Here is a 14,491-nt window from a genome sequence, read left to right on the forward strand (position 1 = left end):
CAGAACTAATCAAAAATTCAGGAGAGAAGACGTTGAGCCAGCTATACAAAATCATTAGTGAAATGTATACGGCAGGTGAGATACCAAAGGATTTCGAGAGGAACATTATAATCCCTATTCCTAAGAAGAAACGAGCGGAGAAGTGCGAAGATTTTAGGACCATAAGCCTTACTACACATGCGTCAAAGATACTGACAAGGATCATCTATAGAAGAATAGAACGAAAAGCAGAAGAGTACTTGGATGAGGACCAATTTGGATTCAGGAAAAACAAAGGCACAAGGGAAGCAATATTGGCCCTAAGACTGCTCAAAGAAAAGAGAATGGATAAGAACAAGCCAACATTCGTTGCGTTTGTGGACTTAGAGAAAGCATTTGATAACGTGGATTGGAGCACAATGCTTGGAATCCTAAAGGAAATTGGGGTTCTTTATAATGACAGAAGAATCATCCACAGTTTATACAAAAACCAAATAGCCGTGATAAAATCAGGGCCCAGCTGTGAAGAAGCAAGAATTAAGAAAGGAGTGCGACAAGGCTGTACATTGTCACCCGTAATTTTCAACGTTTACATTGAAAAAGCCATTAAGGAAATCAAAGAAAAGGCATTGGGAGTGAATATCCATGGAGAAAAAATAAGCATGCTAAGATTTGCCGGTGACATAGCCGTTATAGCAGAAACAGAGAAGGATTTGAAAAATATTCTGGTTAATATGGTTAGGGTAATGAGTAGATATCAACTGAAAATAAGCACGAAGAAAACCAAGATCTTAGTATGCAGCAGAAGAGAAGAAGTCAAGACCAACATTAAAATAGGGAGGCAAAAACTGATAGAAGTGGATGAATTCTGTTATTTGGGAAGCAAGATAACTAGTAACGGGAGAAGCAAGAAAGAAATTATCAGCAGAATAGCCCAGGCGAAGAGAGCATTCCACCAAAAGAGAGACCTGCTTACAGCGGGAAACTTAAATATGGATGTAAAGAAACAATTTATAAGAACCTTCATCTGGAGTATGCTCCTATACGGAAGTGAGGCATGGACAATGACCGCAGCGGAGAAAGCAAGGATAGAGGCCTTTGAAATGTGGTACTACAGAAGAATGATGAAAATCAAATGGATCGACCGAGTTAGTAACGAGGAAGTCCTAAGAAGGGTAGGAGAGAAGAGAAGCCTCATGAAAACCTTAATAAGAAGACGGAACAACCTTATAGGTCACATCTTGAGACATGATGGCCTGATGAAGACAATCGTCGAAGGACAGGTGGAAGGCAAGAATGGAAAAGGAAGACCTCGAACAAAAGATATGGAACAAGTAAAGAGAGATGTGAAAGAGAAGAAATACGTAGGAGTGAAAAGATTAGCTGATAGGAGAACTGAGTGGAGAGCTGCGTCAAGCCAATCCTAGGATTGTTGACCAGTGATGATGATGATCCGAAGTTAAATGGAGGAACAGTGGGGACTACAGGAGTGATGGGTATAAGGTCATATATAGTGGAAAAGCAACGAGGTATGAAATGCAACGTAAGATTCAAACGGCTTATGAAAGTTAGGAAGGCGAAGAAATGGAATGTAGAAGCTCTGAAGGATAATATAAGGAACTTGCTGGAAATAGCATCCGGAAGATTGAAAGTACGGAGACTATTGAGGAAAGATGGGATAGTATTAAAACTGGAATAGTCAAAGCGGCTAAGAAGTCCATTGGCTACGTTGGCAGTAGAAGGATAAAGAGGCCATGGATAAGGGAGAACATGGATCGGGATCTTAGATGCAGAGGAAAGTGAATTGGAGGAGGATAATTTTGGGCCGGGGATCTTAGATCCGGAAATTGATAGAGCTCTTAGTGATATGAGGGTTAGGAAAGAAGTGGACGTGGACAATATCCTATGTGAGCTCCTGAAGAATCTAGGAAGGGATAGTAAGAAAAGGTTTTTCGAGCTAGTTTGCAGGATCTATGAGGTTGGCCGGAAGATTTCATGAAGACGGTACTAATTCTGCTTCCAAAAAAGAAGAAAGCTGTTGAATGCGGAGATTATGGGACTACTAATAGCCTAATATCGCACGCGGCGAAAGTGGTACTGAGGATATTAAACAGGCAAATGGAGGCGAGGGCAATCGAATATTTGGGCCATGATCAACTTGATTTTAGAAAAGGGAAGTCAACTCGTGACCCAATGGCGATAATGAGGTCTTTGGTAGAGAGGGATCTAGAATATGACCAGGACGTGTATGCCTGCTTTGTGGATTTTGAAAAAGCATTTAATAGAGTGAACTGGGTAAAGTTAACGGGTATTCTCAAGAAAATAGGTGTATAGTGGAGGGATAGGTGACTGATTCGTAATAACGTATGAAAACGTATGTATGTATTTTTGGCCCAGACTGCGCAAGTGAGGGTAGTGGACGGAGAATCTGGGTGGGCAAGCATTGGCTGGGGAGGGAGACAAGATGTCCTTATTCACCGCTGATTTTTAACGTATACACTGAGTAGATGGTAAATATTGCAATGCCCAATTTCAAAAGAAAAGGTCAGTGAAAAGTCTGATCTGGTGTGTAGCGATTTAAGGTGCAGAAACGTGGACACTTAGGAAGGAGGACGAGAGAAGACTGGAGGTATTCGGGATTTGGGTGTGGCAAAGAATGGAGAAGGTGAAGTGGACGGAGAGGAGGAGAAACGACGAAGTGCTGGATATAGTGGGTGAGGCAAGGCAGCTTTTAGGTGAGATACAGACGAGACAAAAGGTATGGATGGAGCGAGTACTTAGCGAGGATGGGATGTTAAAGACAGTGTTACTGGGTAGAATGTCAGGTAAAAGAGGGAGAGGAAGGAAAAGTATAGGATATTTAGAGAGAATGAAAGGGAGTAGGCCTTATTGTGAATTGAAGAGGGAAGTGCTTGATAGAAGGAGAGGCTTCCAGAATGAATCTTAAGTACTTCACGGAAACCTACCTTAATTGGTAGAATACTTAATACTAATAAGTCATAAGTGGCAAATGGACAATAAAGGTAATTGAGCTGAGCATGTGATTACTCCTCTCTGATGTCCGCGTGTGCCCTGAACACGAATTCGCCCTTCTACAAAACGGTATGAAAGCGATTTGTGTTGTAGGGATTATTAGTGATATTTGGTGTCTATTACGTACTATGATTCGTAATCTGTATATGGCCCAGACTGCGCAAGTGAGGATAGCGGACGGAGAATCTGGGTGGGCAAGCATTGGCCGAGGTGTGAGGCAAGGCTGTCCTCTATCGCCGCTGCTCTTTAACGTGTACGCTGAAGAGATGGTAAAGGAAGCGTGGGATGAGTTAGAAGCTGGGATAAAAGTGGGAGGAATGATGTTCAAATCAGTGAGATTCGCAGATGACCAAGCGTTGATCAGCCAGTCAGCGAGGGGGCTTCAGGCTCTAGTGGATGCGTTATACGAACGTTGCGAGGAGTATGGGATGAGGATTAATCACAAGAAAACTAAGGTTATGCGGTTTTGTAAAGCATCACGAGCGAGGAATGTGAGACTCAAGATAAAGGTGGGTGGTGAAAAACTTGAGCAGGTTGAGCAATTCAACTATTTAGGCAGTACGTTAGAGGAAAACGGATACAGTAGTAAGGACATCAGGAAGAGAATAGCATTAGCGAAGGAGGCGTTCATGAACAGGAAGGAGCTTCTGAGAGGATCGTTGTGTAAGAGTTTAAAGAAAAGGCTGGTGAAGAGTTTGATTTGGAGTGTAGCTCATTACGGTGCGGAAACGTGGACACTGAGGAAAGAAGACGAGAGAAGATTGGAGGCATTCGAGATGTGGGTATGGAGAAGAATGGAGAGGGTGAAGTGGACGGAGAGGAAAAGGAACGACGAAGTGCTGGATATGGTTGGCGAGGAGAGGCAGCTCTTAGATGAGATACGCAGGAGACAGAAGGTATGGATGGAGTTAGTGCTTAGTGGTGAGGGGATGCTGAAAATGGTGTTGGAGGGTAGAATGTTAGGTAAACGAGGGAGGGGAAGGAAAAGAATAGGTTTTTTAGATAGATTGAAAGAGAGTAGGCCTTACAGTGAGTTAAAGAAGGCTGTGCTGGAAGGAAAGGGAGGCTCCCAGATCGCTTCTCGAATACTCCATGGAAACCTACCTTAATCGGTAGAATACTATAATAATAATAAATAATTACGTACTAAACATAACCTGTATACGCCGAATCACTCATGTGGGACTCCTTCGAAAACGAATCGAATGCGTGCCGTGTCGAACGGAACCGTATGCGTGTGAAACGATCATAAGAATCTCTCTATCAATCCTCTGTTGAAATTCCAACTGTTTTCACGGAAGTCATTTTCATCTCACCACCATATGCTCATACATTATTAAAAATTTTCATCGCTCAGAGAGTCGTTGCATCTTTAAGCATACTGGTAGGTAGTGGCTTTCTATTTATTTTGCAAATTGCAAAGTAATACCAAAAAGTTGCGTGATGATAGCAGGTGAGAGCTAATGGAAATCAATTAACATTTATCATGACGCTACTGCGATGTTCAGGGGCGTCGTTATCACATTCCAAGTTTCTCATGGCTAAAAGTCATCAATTTTTCATTCTGTTGTGGGTGTTGTTAGGTTACCTCCCTGGTCGTTTTTTTCTGTAATTTATTTTTAAAATCGTAAAAGAAGTATTATTTTATTTTTGGGCCATGGGGTGTGTCATTACCGAAATCACGCGGAAAATTTTCATCTTGACCAGGAATAGAACCGCGGACCTTGTGCTTTCGGGGTAAATTCTCAGACTACCGAGCTCTCGAAGTGACTCTTATCTCCAGGCGGGGGATTTTATGCGACGAATTCCCCCACATGTAGCCCAATGTGTCGGCCAAGAGATGGCTCTAGTTTCTGCCACAAATGAAGATTTGAACGCTCACTGAAGAGGAAATGGAATCAAAGATCGCCACAATCACACAGATAGTAAGATACACATTGCACATGCGTAGAAGGAGGGACCTTAATCCCAAAGTTTCCTTCAAGGGAAACTTTAGAGAGCAAGAAATATCCTTGGCTTCAAAAATATGCTAATTTTATGCGGTAATTTATAGGATCAGCATCGTTTTACCTTCTAGGTAGTTTAAATGGTGAGCAATATGAAATAAACAGTATTAAATTGATGAGTTGTGACGAAGTTGGTTGACGGAATGATGGTAAAATTTGCAGCAACCGCGACACTGTCCTTTTATTTACAATTAAGGAGTCGCAATTGCTGCAACTGGAGAGCATGAATGATTGTTGCTGCATTTGGCAAGGAGGTAACTTGAAATTACCGAAATTGAGAGTTTTGAGTCATTTCAAATTCACGTGACGCAAAGCAATCACTCGTTTTTTTTAGGCCAATGGTTTCAAGTGCTTTGGAAGGATTCTAGGAAACATGTGTTGAGGAATGCATTTAAGAAACCCCTTTTCCCTCCCTTCCAGAGTGCCTTTTTCTTTGCGTGGCCGCGTACTGTTAGCCAACTCCGCTGAGGCTTTGAATGCAGGTGTGCGACCAGCATCCTTTGCAACCGTTTCCCAAGGGGTGGTCCGAATGAGGGGACCCGCCATTTGCGCCAGGGGCGGAAGGAGGCTGGTGGCGTATTCATGGAAGTAAAAGGCGCTGAGATAACGCCTCCTTCCCGTTGCACTTTATGGTGGCCTTCCTCAGTGGGAGGGTGGGCTATCTGGATTGGGGGCGATATCATTGAGCCAAAAAAATATGAGACTTTGGTTTAGTCGGAATGAGCCTTCGCCTACTCACTAACTTCTTTTCGTGAGAGGGTGGGGTAGGACAAAGTGGGGATAATGGATAAGAAGAACAAACCTGTTGACCGTAATGGAATGAACCTCTACAACGTCTTGTCGTTTTTAGCCACCCACTCCCGCAATTTAATCTCGTGAAGATCATGAATTTACATTAGTAATTGTTGTCGTTACTTATGTACAAACTAGGGTTTTCAATGCTTGAACTAAAATATAGCCTCATACTTACAGTTGTATTTTAAAAGCATATTTTTGGATATGATTTTGTAAAAAAATCCAAAGTATATATTACTCTTCAAATTTTAAACTTCAGCTTGCTATTTTTCAGAGGAAAAATAGGAATATGCTCCCAACGTTCACTTATTTCCAGATTAACGTACTTTCACCGGCAGTCGTCCAATGTGTATTTCGAAGAAGAGAATGATCCATTAAGGATGTCGACGCTGGAGTTGAATTGCACGTTGCTGTTTTTGGCCAGATTGGGCAGACATATGCTGAGAGTAGAATCTAGTTAGCATGACGATAGTCCAAATAAGAATGTTTGTATGCCTGTGTTGGTTAGAATTTGAGTGAACCATGGTTTCTAACGAAGGAGTTCAATCTAAATCATTAGAAATATTTAGCTCTTAAGTGTTATGGGCCGCTGCACGTCTGCCTTTCCATTACTATTGGGTCGATGGTAAACGACCGAAATGCGCGATCCATTTCTTACGAGTGATCGGTTGATGAACGGGATCACTTCGGCGAAAGACCTAATCTTATTGGCCATTCACGAACGAAGTCGGTGGTCAGCCATTCGCGATAGAAGTCGGTGTCGATCGTTCGTGATCGAGAGAAGATTTCCAATCGTTCACAACCGAAAATGGCCGCTCGCGAGTGAAAATCTCTTTCAAAATAAGACCCGTTGGATTATTTTGGTTTTTTTGAGTGTGGGATTTAGTGATTATGGATTTCTATTCAGAATATCTTCAGGAAAATAAATAGGTAATGACCGACATTGTTCGTGATTGACATTGGTCATGGATAACATAGGTAGTGACCGACCATCCGTGATTGACTCTCTCAAGTGAATGGTGACAGTGTTCGAAATCACTGAAACGGCCGATTTTGCCCATTAATCTTCCCGTTATTCCCTTCGAAGGTGAACTCTCTTCGTTTCCCCATCCCTTCTCCACGCTCCTGCACACCTCCCAAGATGCAAGTGCGTCCACCAGATTCCTTTTCTGGCTTCAGTCTCGCCTACATCCCATATCCTCCTCTTTCTCGACACAACCTTCTTCTCAGCAACACCCTGAAAAAACATCCCCTTCCCCATGGAATCCTTATCTAAAGTACTATCCCTTCCGTATGAAGTTCCACTCCGCCCTAAAGCCTCCGACCACTCTGCTCCCTCTCGTACCACACGCAGTCTCGTAAATAAATCACGTATTAGTGGAAAGGACTTCCCTCTGAAAAAAAATCCGCTTTTTTTCTGAGGGAAGTCCTTTCTCCTCTCCTCCTCGAGAGGAAGTTGCCCCGGCCTTCTTGATGTTGTCCTCTCGCTTTTAGTACGACAGATCATCGAGGAAAATATTAATCGTATGTGCTGTGAATATCATGAAAAAATACAATGCATGGATTTTTACCTATGCAGCCAATTTAGTCCTAAAGCATGAAAGAAGATGATTTACTCAGCCATTGGAAGACCAGTAGTATTTCGGCCTTGCGACACATACCACATACAAAATCCGTGTATAAGAGGCGTTATAATGATCCGACTCAACTGCATTGAAATTCCACTGAGGATAGATTATTCCGTACTTTTTGTGAACTTGCGGTCGTTTCCGTAAAGATCAGAAAGTGAATATTTCATGATTAGTTTGTAAAAAAAACTACGATAGCAAGTATGAAACTCTCAACCAATATGGCATCCATTTTTTTAACCTTGCATTTTTCTCTTGAATAATTATCACAGCTGTGGTTTTGCGCATACAAGTTCAACTTGAAGCGTTTTATTATGAATTTATAATTCCAAACACTCTGTCCCATGACAATTGCTTCAAATGAAACTTTCAAATCTAATGGATAACATCATAATTGCTGCGCTCCAGGCACCATTTTGAAAAATTACACTATAATGGAGCAATTCTTATAGAAGGAATGAAAAAGGTCATTATTTCTACTTGAGAGGATGACATCATATGCATTTAACCAAATTATGATACAAACTTTATCAAGATGGACGAAAAATGGTGATAATTGCGTTCATAGTTAACCAGGGTTAGTTGGTCGAAAAATGTACGTCGTACAACTGAAAGCAATTATTTAAGGCTAAAAAGAAAATAATGGGGCTCATCATGTTCTTTTCCATATTTCGTACATTCTTGCATATATACACATTAAAAAATTCCAAAGAAATGATGCTGCGACGAGAGATGAAGTATCTTTTGAGAGAAATAGTGTGCTTTTAGAGTTATACATCGAAAATAGAACACATTGAGAAAGAATCGAAAATTTTTAGAGGCTGGAACTGAAAAACTGCTGAGGCAAGGTCGAAATAATGCGTTTTTACTCATTTTTGGGTTATATTTCATATGGAATGTCCCATAAAAGAAATCTAGAAAGTCGATTATGTAGTTATATTTATGTTGGTAATACAACGTTAACCTTTTGATGTACCTAATGCTAAATTCCTCAATTATCTCTATGTTGTTTTCATAGCCGGCCTTGGTGGCGGCGGGGTAAAGTCCTCGCCTGCCAAACGTGAGGTCGCGGGTTCGAGTCCCGCCTGGGTAAGTTCCCCTTATCCATTTACCCCGATTTAAAATGGCCTATGAGAGCTGTATTCGGAGGTTTGGGAATAATAAAAAAAATAATAAGGCGTACTCATGCTCCACGTCGTTCTCTACGAATGACCACACGAAATACCACCTCAAATGTAAACAGAATGTGTCTCACTTCACGAGTTACGTAGTAAACATTTCCGGCAAAGGAATAATTATAAGAACAGGCAACGCCAGAACTCCTACCGATTATGAAAATATTTTGAATAAATTTTCCATGCACGCGTTCAATAAATACGTTAAATATGAAAACCAAAACAGGCGCCATACGAACTAATATCACCATCACAATTACATCCAAGCATTAAATTGTCCAATGTTTTTATTTTAGGTACGAGAAAAGTAGGTTGCAAAATACAAAATAAGAAAATGGCTCTGATTGGCTGATTCCGGCGAAAGCTTGAGTTTACATCCTTATTTCATGTGGAAATTTTATTTCCATAATATCCCTATTTCATTCATTATTCATACGTTTGATACTTGCGGAGTAGAATAATAAATACATGACAGCATTTCAATAAATATATAAATAAGTATTTCCTTTGCTTATTATTTCTATTTCTCTTAGACTGTGATGGGATAAGTATTGAAAACATACAATGGGCTCAATTACAATCACGCTGTCAAATTTATACCTAATTGCATTATCAAATTGCTAATTGAAAAAGTAATCAGCCTCATCAAATTACGATAGCAATAACTTATAATTTTTCTCCGCTGAACCGCTGTCGATTTTTTTCTCGTACAGGGAGTACTAAGATGCAAACCATCGCCTTAATTATTTTTTGAAGCCGTTGCATGAAATAAAAATAAAAATTTTTGATTCGGGCACTTGATGAATAAAGAAATAAATATGTTCTACCAAAATATGAGTTTGCTCCTGTGGATGAGGTTAATGCAGTTCAAACTGCCTTTCGGTCTGCATTCACTGAATTCAAATGATCACTATTGATTATTAAAATGTAACGATTACTCGCACGAGCTTAGGAGTATATTTCAAGTAAAAACTACTTTTGTTTTAATGTTCCGATTATTTGACCCACATTAAGCGTCCTTGTTCAAGCGTCCTGACATTGAGATTGCATGCCTGTGTTAAGGAAATTATTCCATGCAAAATGGAAGGAAATAACGACGAGCTACCGCAAGAATCACGAAAAAAATGATTGCATCTTCTAGTTCAACGATGTTTAATTGGAAAGTGGAAGTGTTACCCCTTCGGCCATGGGGGTGGACACAAATTGGGTTAGTCATCATATGCTTTCATAAGTAGTAATTTGAATCAATTATTCGACGGAAGATGGTGTTAGTAAGTCTTATTTGATAGCATTACCACATTTTGGTGCTGTTTTGCCCCGCTTACTGAGTGGGTGGTCTCCTTTGCTTTATCTCTCTCCCACGCATGCGCGAGGGGGGCCATGTGGTGCAGTCCTGGCAACCACTCGGTCCCTCCGGGTCCCTCGACGTGCGCCTTTGCCGCCAAAATGAGATGAGGGGTGGGGGTGGATAAATGCCACCCCTTCAGACGCACAGAATAAATAGAAATAGCCAGCCGCACATTCTACCGACATATTGACATTTTTTTTGGCTGGGCCCTGTGGGCCTGTGGCTCCTCTGCGACCAGCCGGACTACTAGTGACCATCGATAGACACGCTCTACTCCACAAATGGAGTGGAGCGATTCGCATTTAGAGTCCATGCGTTCTCTCCTATCCGCTCCACATGCTTTCAAATGCATCGCTTTGCTTCGTCCGTTCAGACAAAATTCTTAAGAGCATGGCGTGAAATCAAGAGGAGTGCAGTAATTCCAAACCTCTTCGCTAGCGAACACTTCCTCCATGATGTTCGTCCCTTCACGTGAGGCGGTTTACGGACACTGCTCGCTCGCTGGCGCTTCGGTTACTCAACTGCACGCCTGACGAACAGCCACTGGCTCAGAGGAAAGATTGACGGAGAGGACATTATGAGGCTACACTATTGTAATCTTACATAAAAAATTTCGTCTGGCGGAAATATCTTGATAGTAAGTAAAATGTGCGTCAAGTAAGCAATAACTCAAACGTCCCGTCGCACAGTGGTCCCAAATCGAAAAAAGCTGGCCAAAATTAATATCTTCGTAATTGTACCTAAATAAGCAAAAAAAAATGGGCGATTTGTATTGATTTTGATCGCCTGAATCGGATTTTGACATTATTTTTAAATATCCCTTCATTTTATCATTTTTGACCGCTTATAACCGGTCCTCTCCTTTGGTGATATCTTCATGGAACCGTTCCCAATGTTAATTTGAAACTGCTCCAAAATATACTATGAAAAGGTCCAGGTGTGAATGAAGGAAATGCATTTTTAGTGATATTTTAAACCCCATGGCCTAATACGCTGACAGCTATTCCTCGACATGGGTGACATAATCATCACTTCATTGTCACCCAAAAAGTTCTAGCACACGTTTCAGAATCCAAGACAAGCTCAATTCTACTTATGCTTCAGGTGTTTCATAAACGTAAAATCTTGGAAAAGTGTCCTATTCTGGGGGCCCACGAATTTCTTTCTTGGTTTTAGCCTCACTAAAACGAAGACTTTAAGATAAAAATTGAAATTCAGCTCCTGTCTTGTCGATTGCTTTCTCAAAATATTTCGTCTGTCCTAGTTTGATGTGCAATGTGCATTTACTTTACATTGTGCAAGTGAACATTTTCTGTCGGAACCAGGGAAACATGAGCGATATATTTATAACCAAGCTTTCTCGCAGAGGCCAGTTCCGTAAGATGTAATGTTTTTGTTTGCGGCTGTTGTATTCACAAAGGAAGCGGTTCAGAAGCAGCATTAGTAGTTTGACCAAGTATTTCGTACAATTACTGTAACAAGTGGTATAGCAAACACTTGGAGCTTAATCCTAGCCCTGACCGCCAATTAGGCAGTCAGAGTAAAATTTATATGCAGTTTTAAGAATTAAAGAAAGAGGTTATTGCTGCGATGTTTAAGTCAATTCACCGCAAACATAGCTGAAGCGATGAGGATGATTTTTACACACGCGTAACATAATTACACATTAAATCACGGTAATAATCACAACTCAAGCCCACATACTGACATTCACTCGGAAAAAGTCGGAGTACAACAGCTTTTATTGTTTTGCACAATTTAAACTACTTTGAAAAAAGGACCCTTGTCCAGAACACCGAAAGAGTTGACTCTGAGATCATTAGAGGTATACTGAGGGAAGGTGTCGACAACTTTAATATACATCATTAAATTGAGAGGCTGATACTTTGTGGAATTCCATGATTAAGGAGAAAGAATACTTTTTAACTCCAATGAGAGTATAAAAATCTCAATCTTATATTATTCATATAATAAGAAAGTATTACTTTTCCTTTTTTATCAGCGAAAGCAAGAGAATTGCCGTCCAAGCCTGAGCTTCCGCCCACCATGTGCTCAGCTACCCCTCTTTCTCTTAATCCACCTTTTGCGCTTCTACAGAGCATAGTTTATTTAGAGTATTAAAATTTTACCCTCCGTCTAAGTCTACATACAATCGTTAGGACGCCTGCCGTTCACCATTAAAATGGAAATGCTCTTACGAACTTCCGCATAGCATTTATTCCAAGTCCTTCATTGCTTTCGGGAAAAAAACGAATTCCCACACTTATCCGTTTGGCAACCTACTAGCTCAAGCAATATAACCCTTTCGCAGATCCTCGGAGTCTCTAGCGTTTCCCAGCCTAAATCCTTTAACATCTGTGTAACTGACGCTCTCTGTATGCCCGTTGCAGTTTTTTACGAATCGTGCAGTTTTCGTTGGTATTTGGTTTGGTAAGTTCACGGATTAAGTCATTCACGCAGAATCACAAATGCTCGCTATTGACACATGAGATTCATTTTCAATTTGGTATTTTACTTAAGAGTGATTGGTAGGTCTAAGCGGCGTTAGCTGCAGATTTCATTGCCTACTTCTCTGAATGTTATTCATGATATTTTCAGTTGAGTGTACCGACAGATGCTACATTGAATTACCATCGATGAAAGGCATCGGGGATGTGGTTGATAAGATTTAGCTAAATATCTATAGATAAAAATTTTTATCTTTCTCTCCTATAAAAATTATTTACACACTGATTTTATTTATTTTTTTATTACAGCCAGTCAAAAGGTGCCGGATATCAACAAGAAGCCGAAAACATCTTCTCAAATGGTGAGTACGCTTTATAACGCAAATCTTTCAGAAGTATCTAAATTCAATCGCATGTAATTGTTGAAAAGTTAGTGAGTTACCTTTCAAATTGATAGTGAATTGAAGCATTTTGGTTGTGGTTGTATTTTATTGGTGATTTTGATATTATTTACGTGATGAAATTCTGATTTAATACATTTTGTTTTTATAAGAACAAATTGATAGCAGAAATTATTTTGGCAAAGGAGAGGTGTAAAAGTGCACAATCATGGAGGACAACCGTCTTCAAATATTAGTGTAAGATGTGTACTCGCAAAATCAGGCAGCTGGAAAACTATTTTCTCGCCAATGAAATTCTCGAACGACGAAGCCTTTTCAGTGCCTCGATTAAAAATTAAACGGGGAGAAGACAAATTTTGCGAAGCCAGACATGTTCGGGGAGCGAGTAAAGTAAAGGAATATGGTATCACCGCCATCTCTCATCTGTTTCTTATCTTCGAGGGAAATATAAAAAAAATAGAAAAAAAACAAGGAAAAGTAAGTAATAAGCCAAGATAGCTCTCCCCACCGTCTCATGGCTTTTAATAAAGAGAGGAGAAGTCGTTTCATAAATTAAAAACTTCGGCGGAGTTTATTGCCACCACGTGGTGTTCTTTCGCCATATTGAGCGAGGTTGATTGATGGTTGGTTGCCTTGGAAATCGTGGGGGGGGGGAGAGGGGGTAGGGTGCTGGTTGGGGAGAGGTTACGGCCGAGATGGTTTTAAAAGAATTAGGAAATGCGAACAGAAGGGAGTGAGGGAGGAGGTTGGCAAGCAAGTAGGGTGAGCAGGTGAAGGGGCGACAGTTCGATTGTTGGAGGGACCTCGCTCGCAGTGGCGCCCACCAATTGGCCGGCGCGTCTGATTCGTCGATTGCTGCTATTGCTAGAAACCCATCGGCCTCAGATAGAGAGAATTACCCCATCGAACGGCCATTTCATTTCCCTTTCAATGTTCACTCGGGTAAACTTGGAATTTTAAGAAAAAAGTTAAGAAATTTATCCTAAAAGTTTAGCACTATACCTGAGCTAAAGACTAAATACTGGACTCCCTACGTATTGATAAACGCTTTTTATACGTTTAAGTATATGATGAGTAGTGATAAGTGAAAATCGCATATGCTATAAATGCGGTATTGATGCGGTGCACGTGAATAAATGCGACATAGGCGCGATGACTGGACTTTTATTACATTTAAACCGCAAATTTGCCTTTTTGATGCCAAAATTCGTAATTTTAGATTCGCGCACAATTGAAATGCTCCACCGACACTTCCCGCTTAACGGCTGGGACTCGGGCAAGATACAGCGATGCCATTTTGGCTCGGAGGTAACAAAGTAATCTGCGTTGCCAAAGTGCTGAGGATATTAATACGGCAATTATTGCGTAATGATGATAGAAATTTGAATTTGAAATTTCTGAATAGAAGCTGCGTGCCAAAGTTTGATTGCCTTCAAAGTACATAAGCAATTCATTCTCTCCATAAATTGAAAAGGTTTCGCTTTCCTTTCAAAAGTTTTCCCTCAATACTTATTCGTTTCCTTTTACTTTGCATTACATGTATTTTTTTAGTAGTAAGCGGGAAGATCGCTCATTCCATAATTTCATCGTTTGGCGTACAGGAAACTCGAACTTTTTTCGTTTTATCCATCTGTGGAATGCCGCAGCTTTTCCTGCCGTGTCAAAATGAATGACTCGTC

The 14,491-nt window shown here is 40.7% G+C and overlaps 1 protein-coding gene across 1 annotated transcript in view; it reads left to right on the plus strand.

Annotated features, from left to right (window-relative positions):
• The window catches only part of LOC124154268 (protein sickie), a 1,153,386-nt gene that overhangs the window by 32,732 nt on the left and 1,106,163 nt on the right, over positions 1 to 14,491 (plus strand). The window contains exon 3 of the mRNA XM_046527895.1: positions 12,721 to 12,773. Coding sequence (XP_046383851.1) covers positions 12,721 to 12,773 — 53 coding nt within the window. The remainder of the gene's footprint in view (positions 1 to 12,720; positions 12,774 to 14,491) is intronic.

Source organism: Ischnura elegans, chromosome 1 (assembly GCF_921293095.1).
Source record: "Ischnura elegans chromosome 1, ioIscEleg1.1, whole genome shotgun sequence".
Lineage (NCBI taxonomy): Eukaryota > Metazoa > Arthropoda > Insecta > Odonata > Coenagrionidae > Ischnura > Ischnura elegans.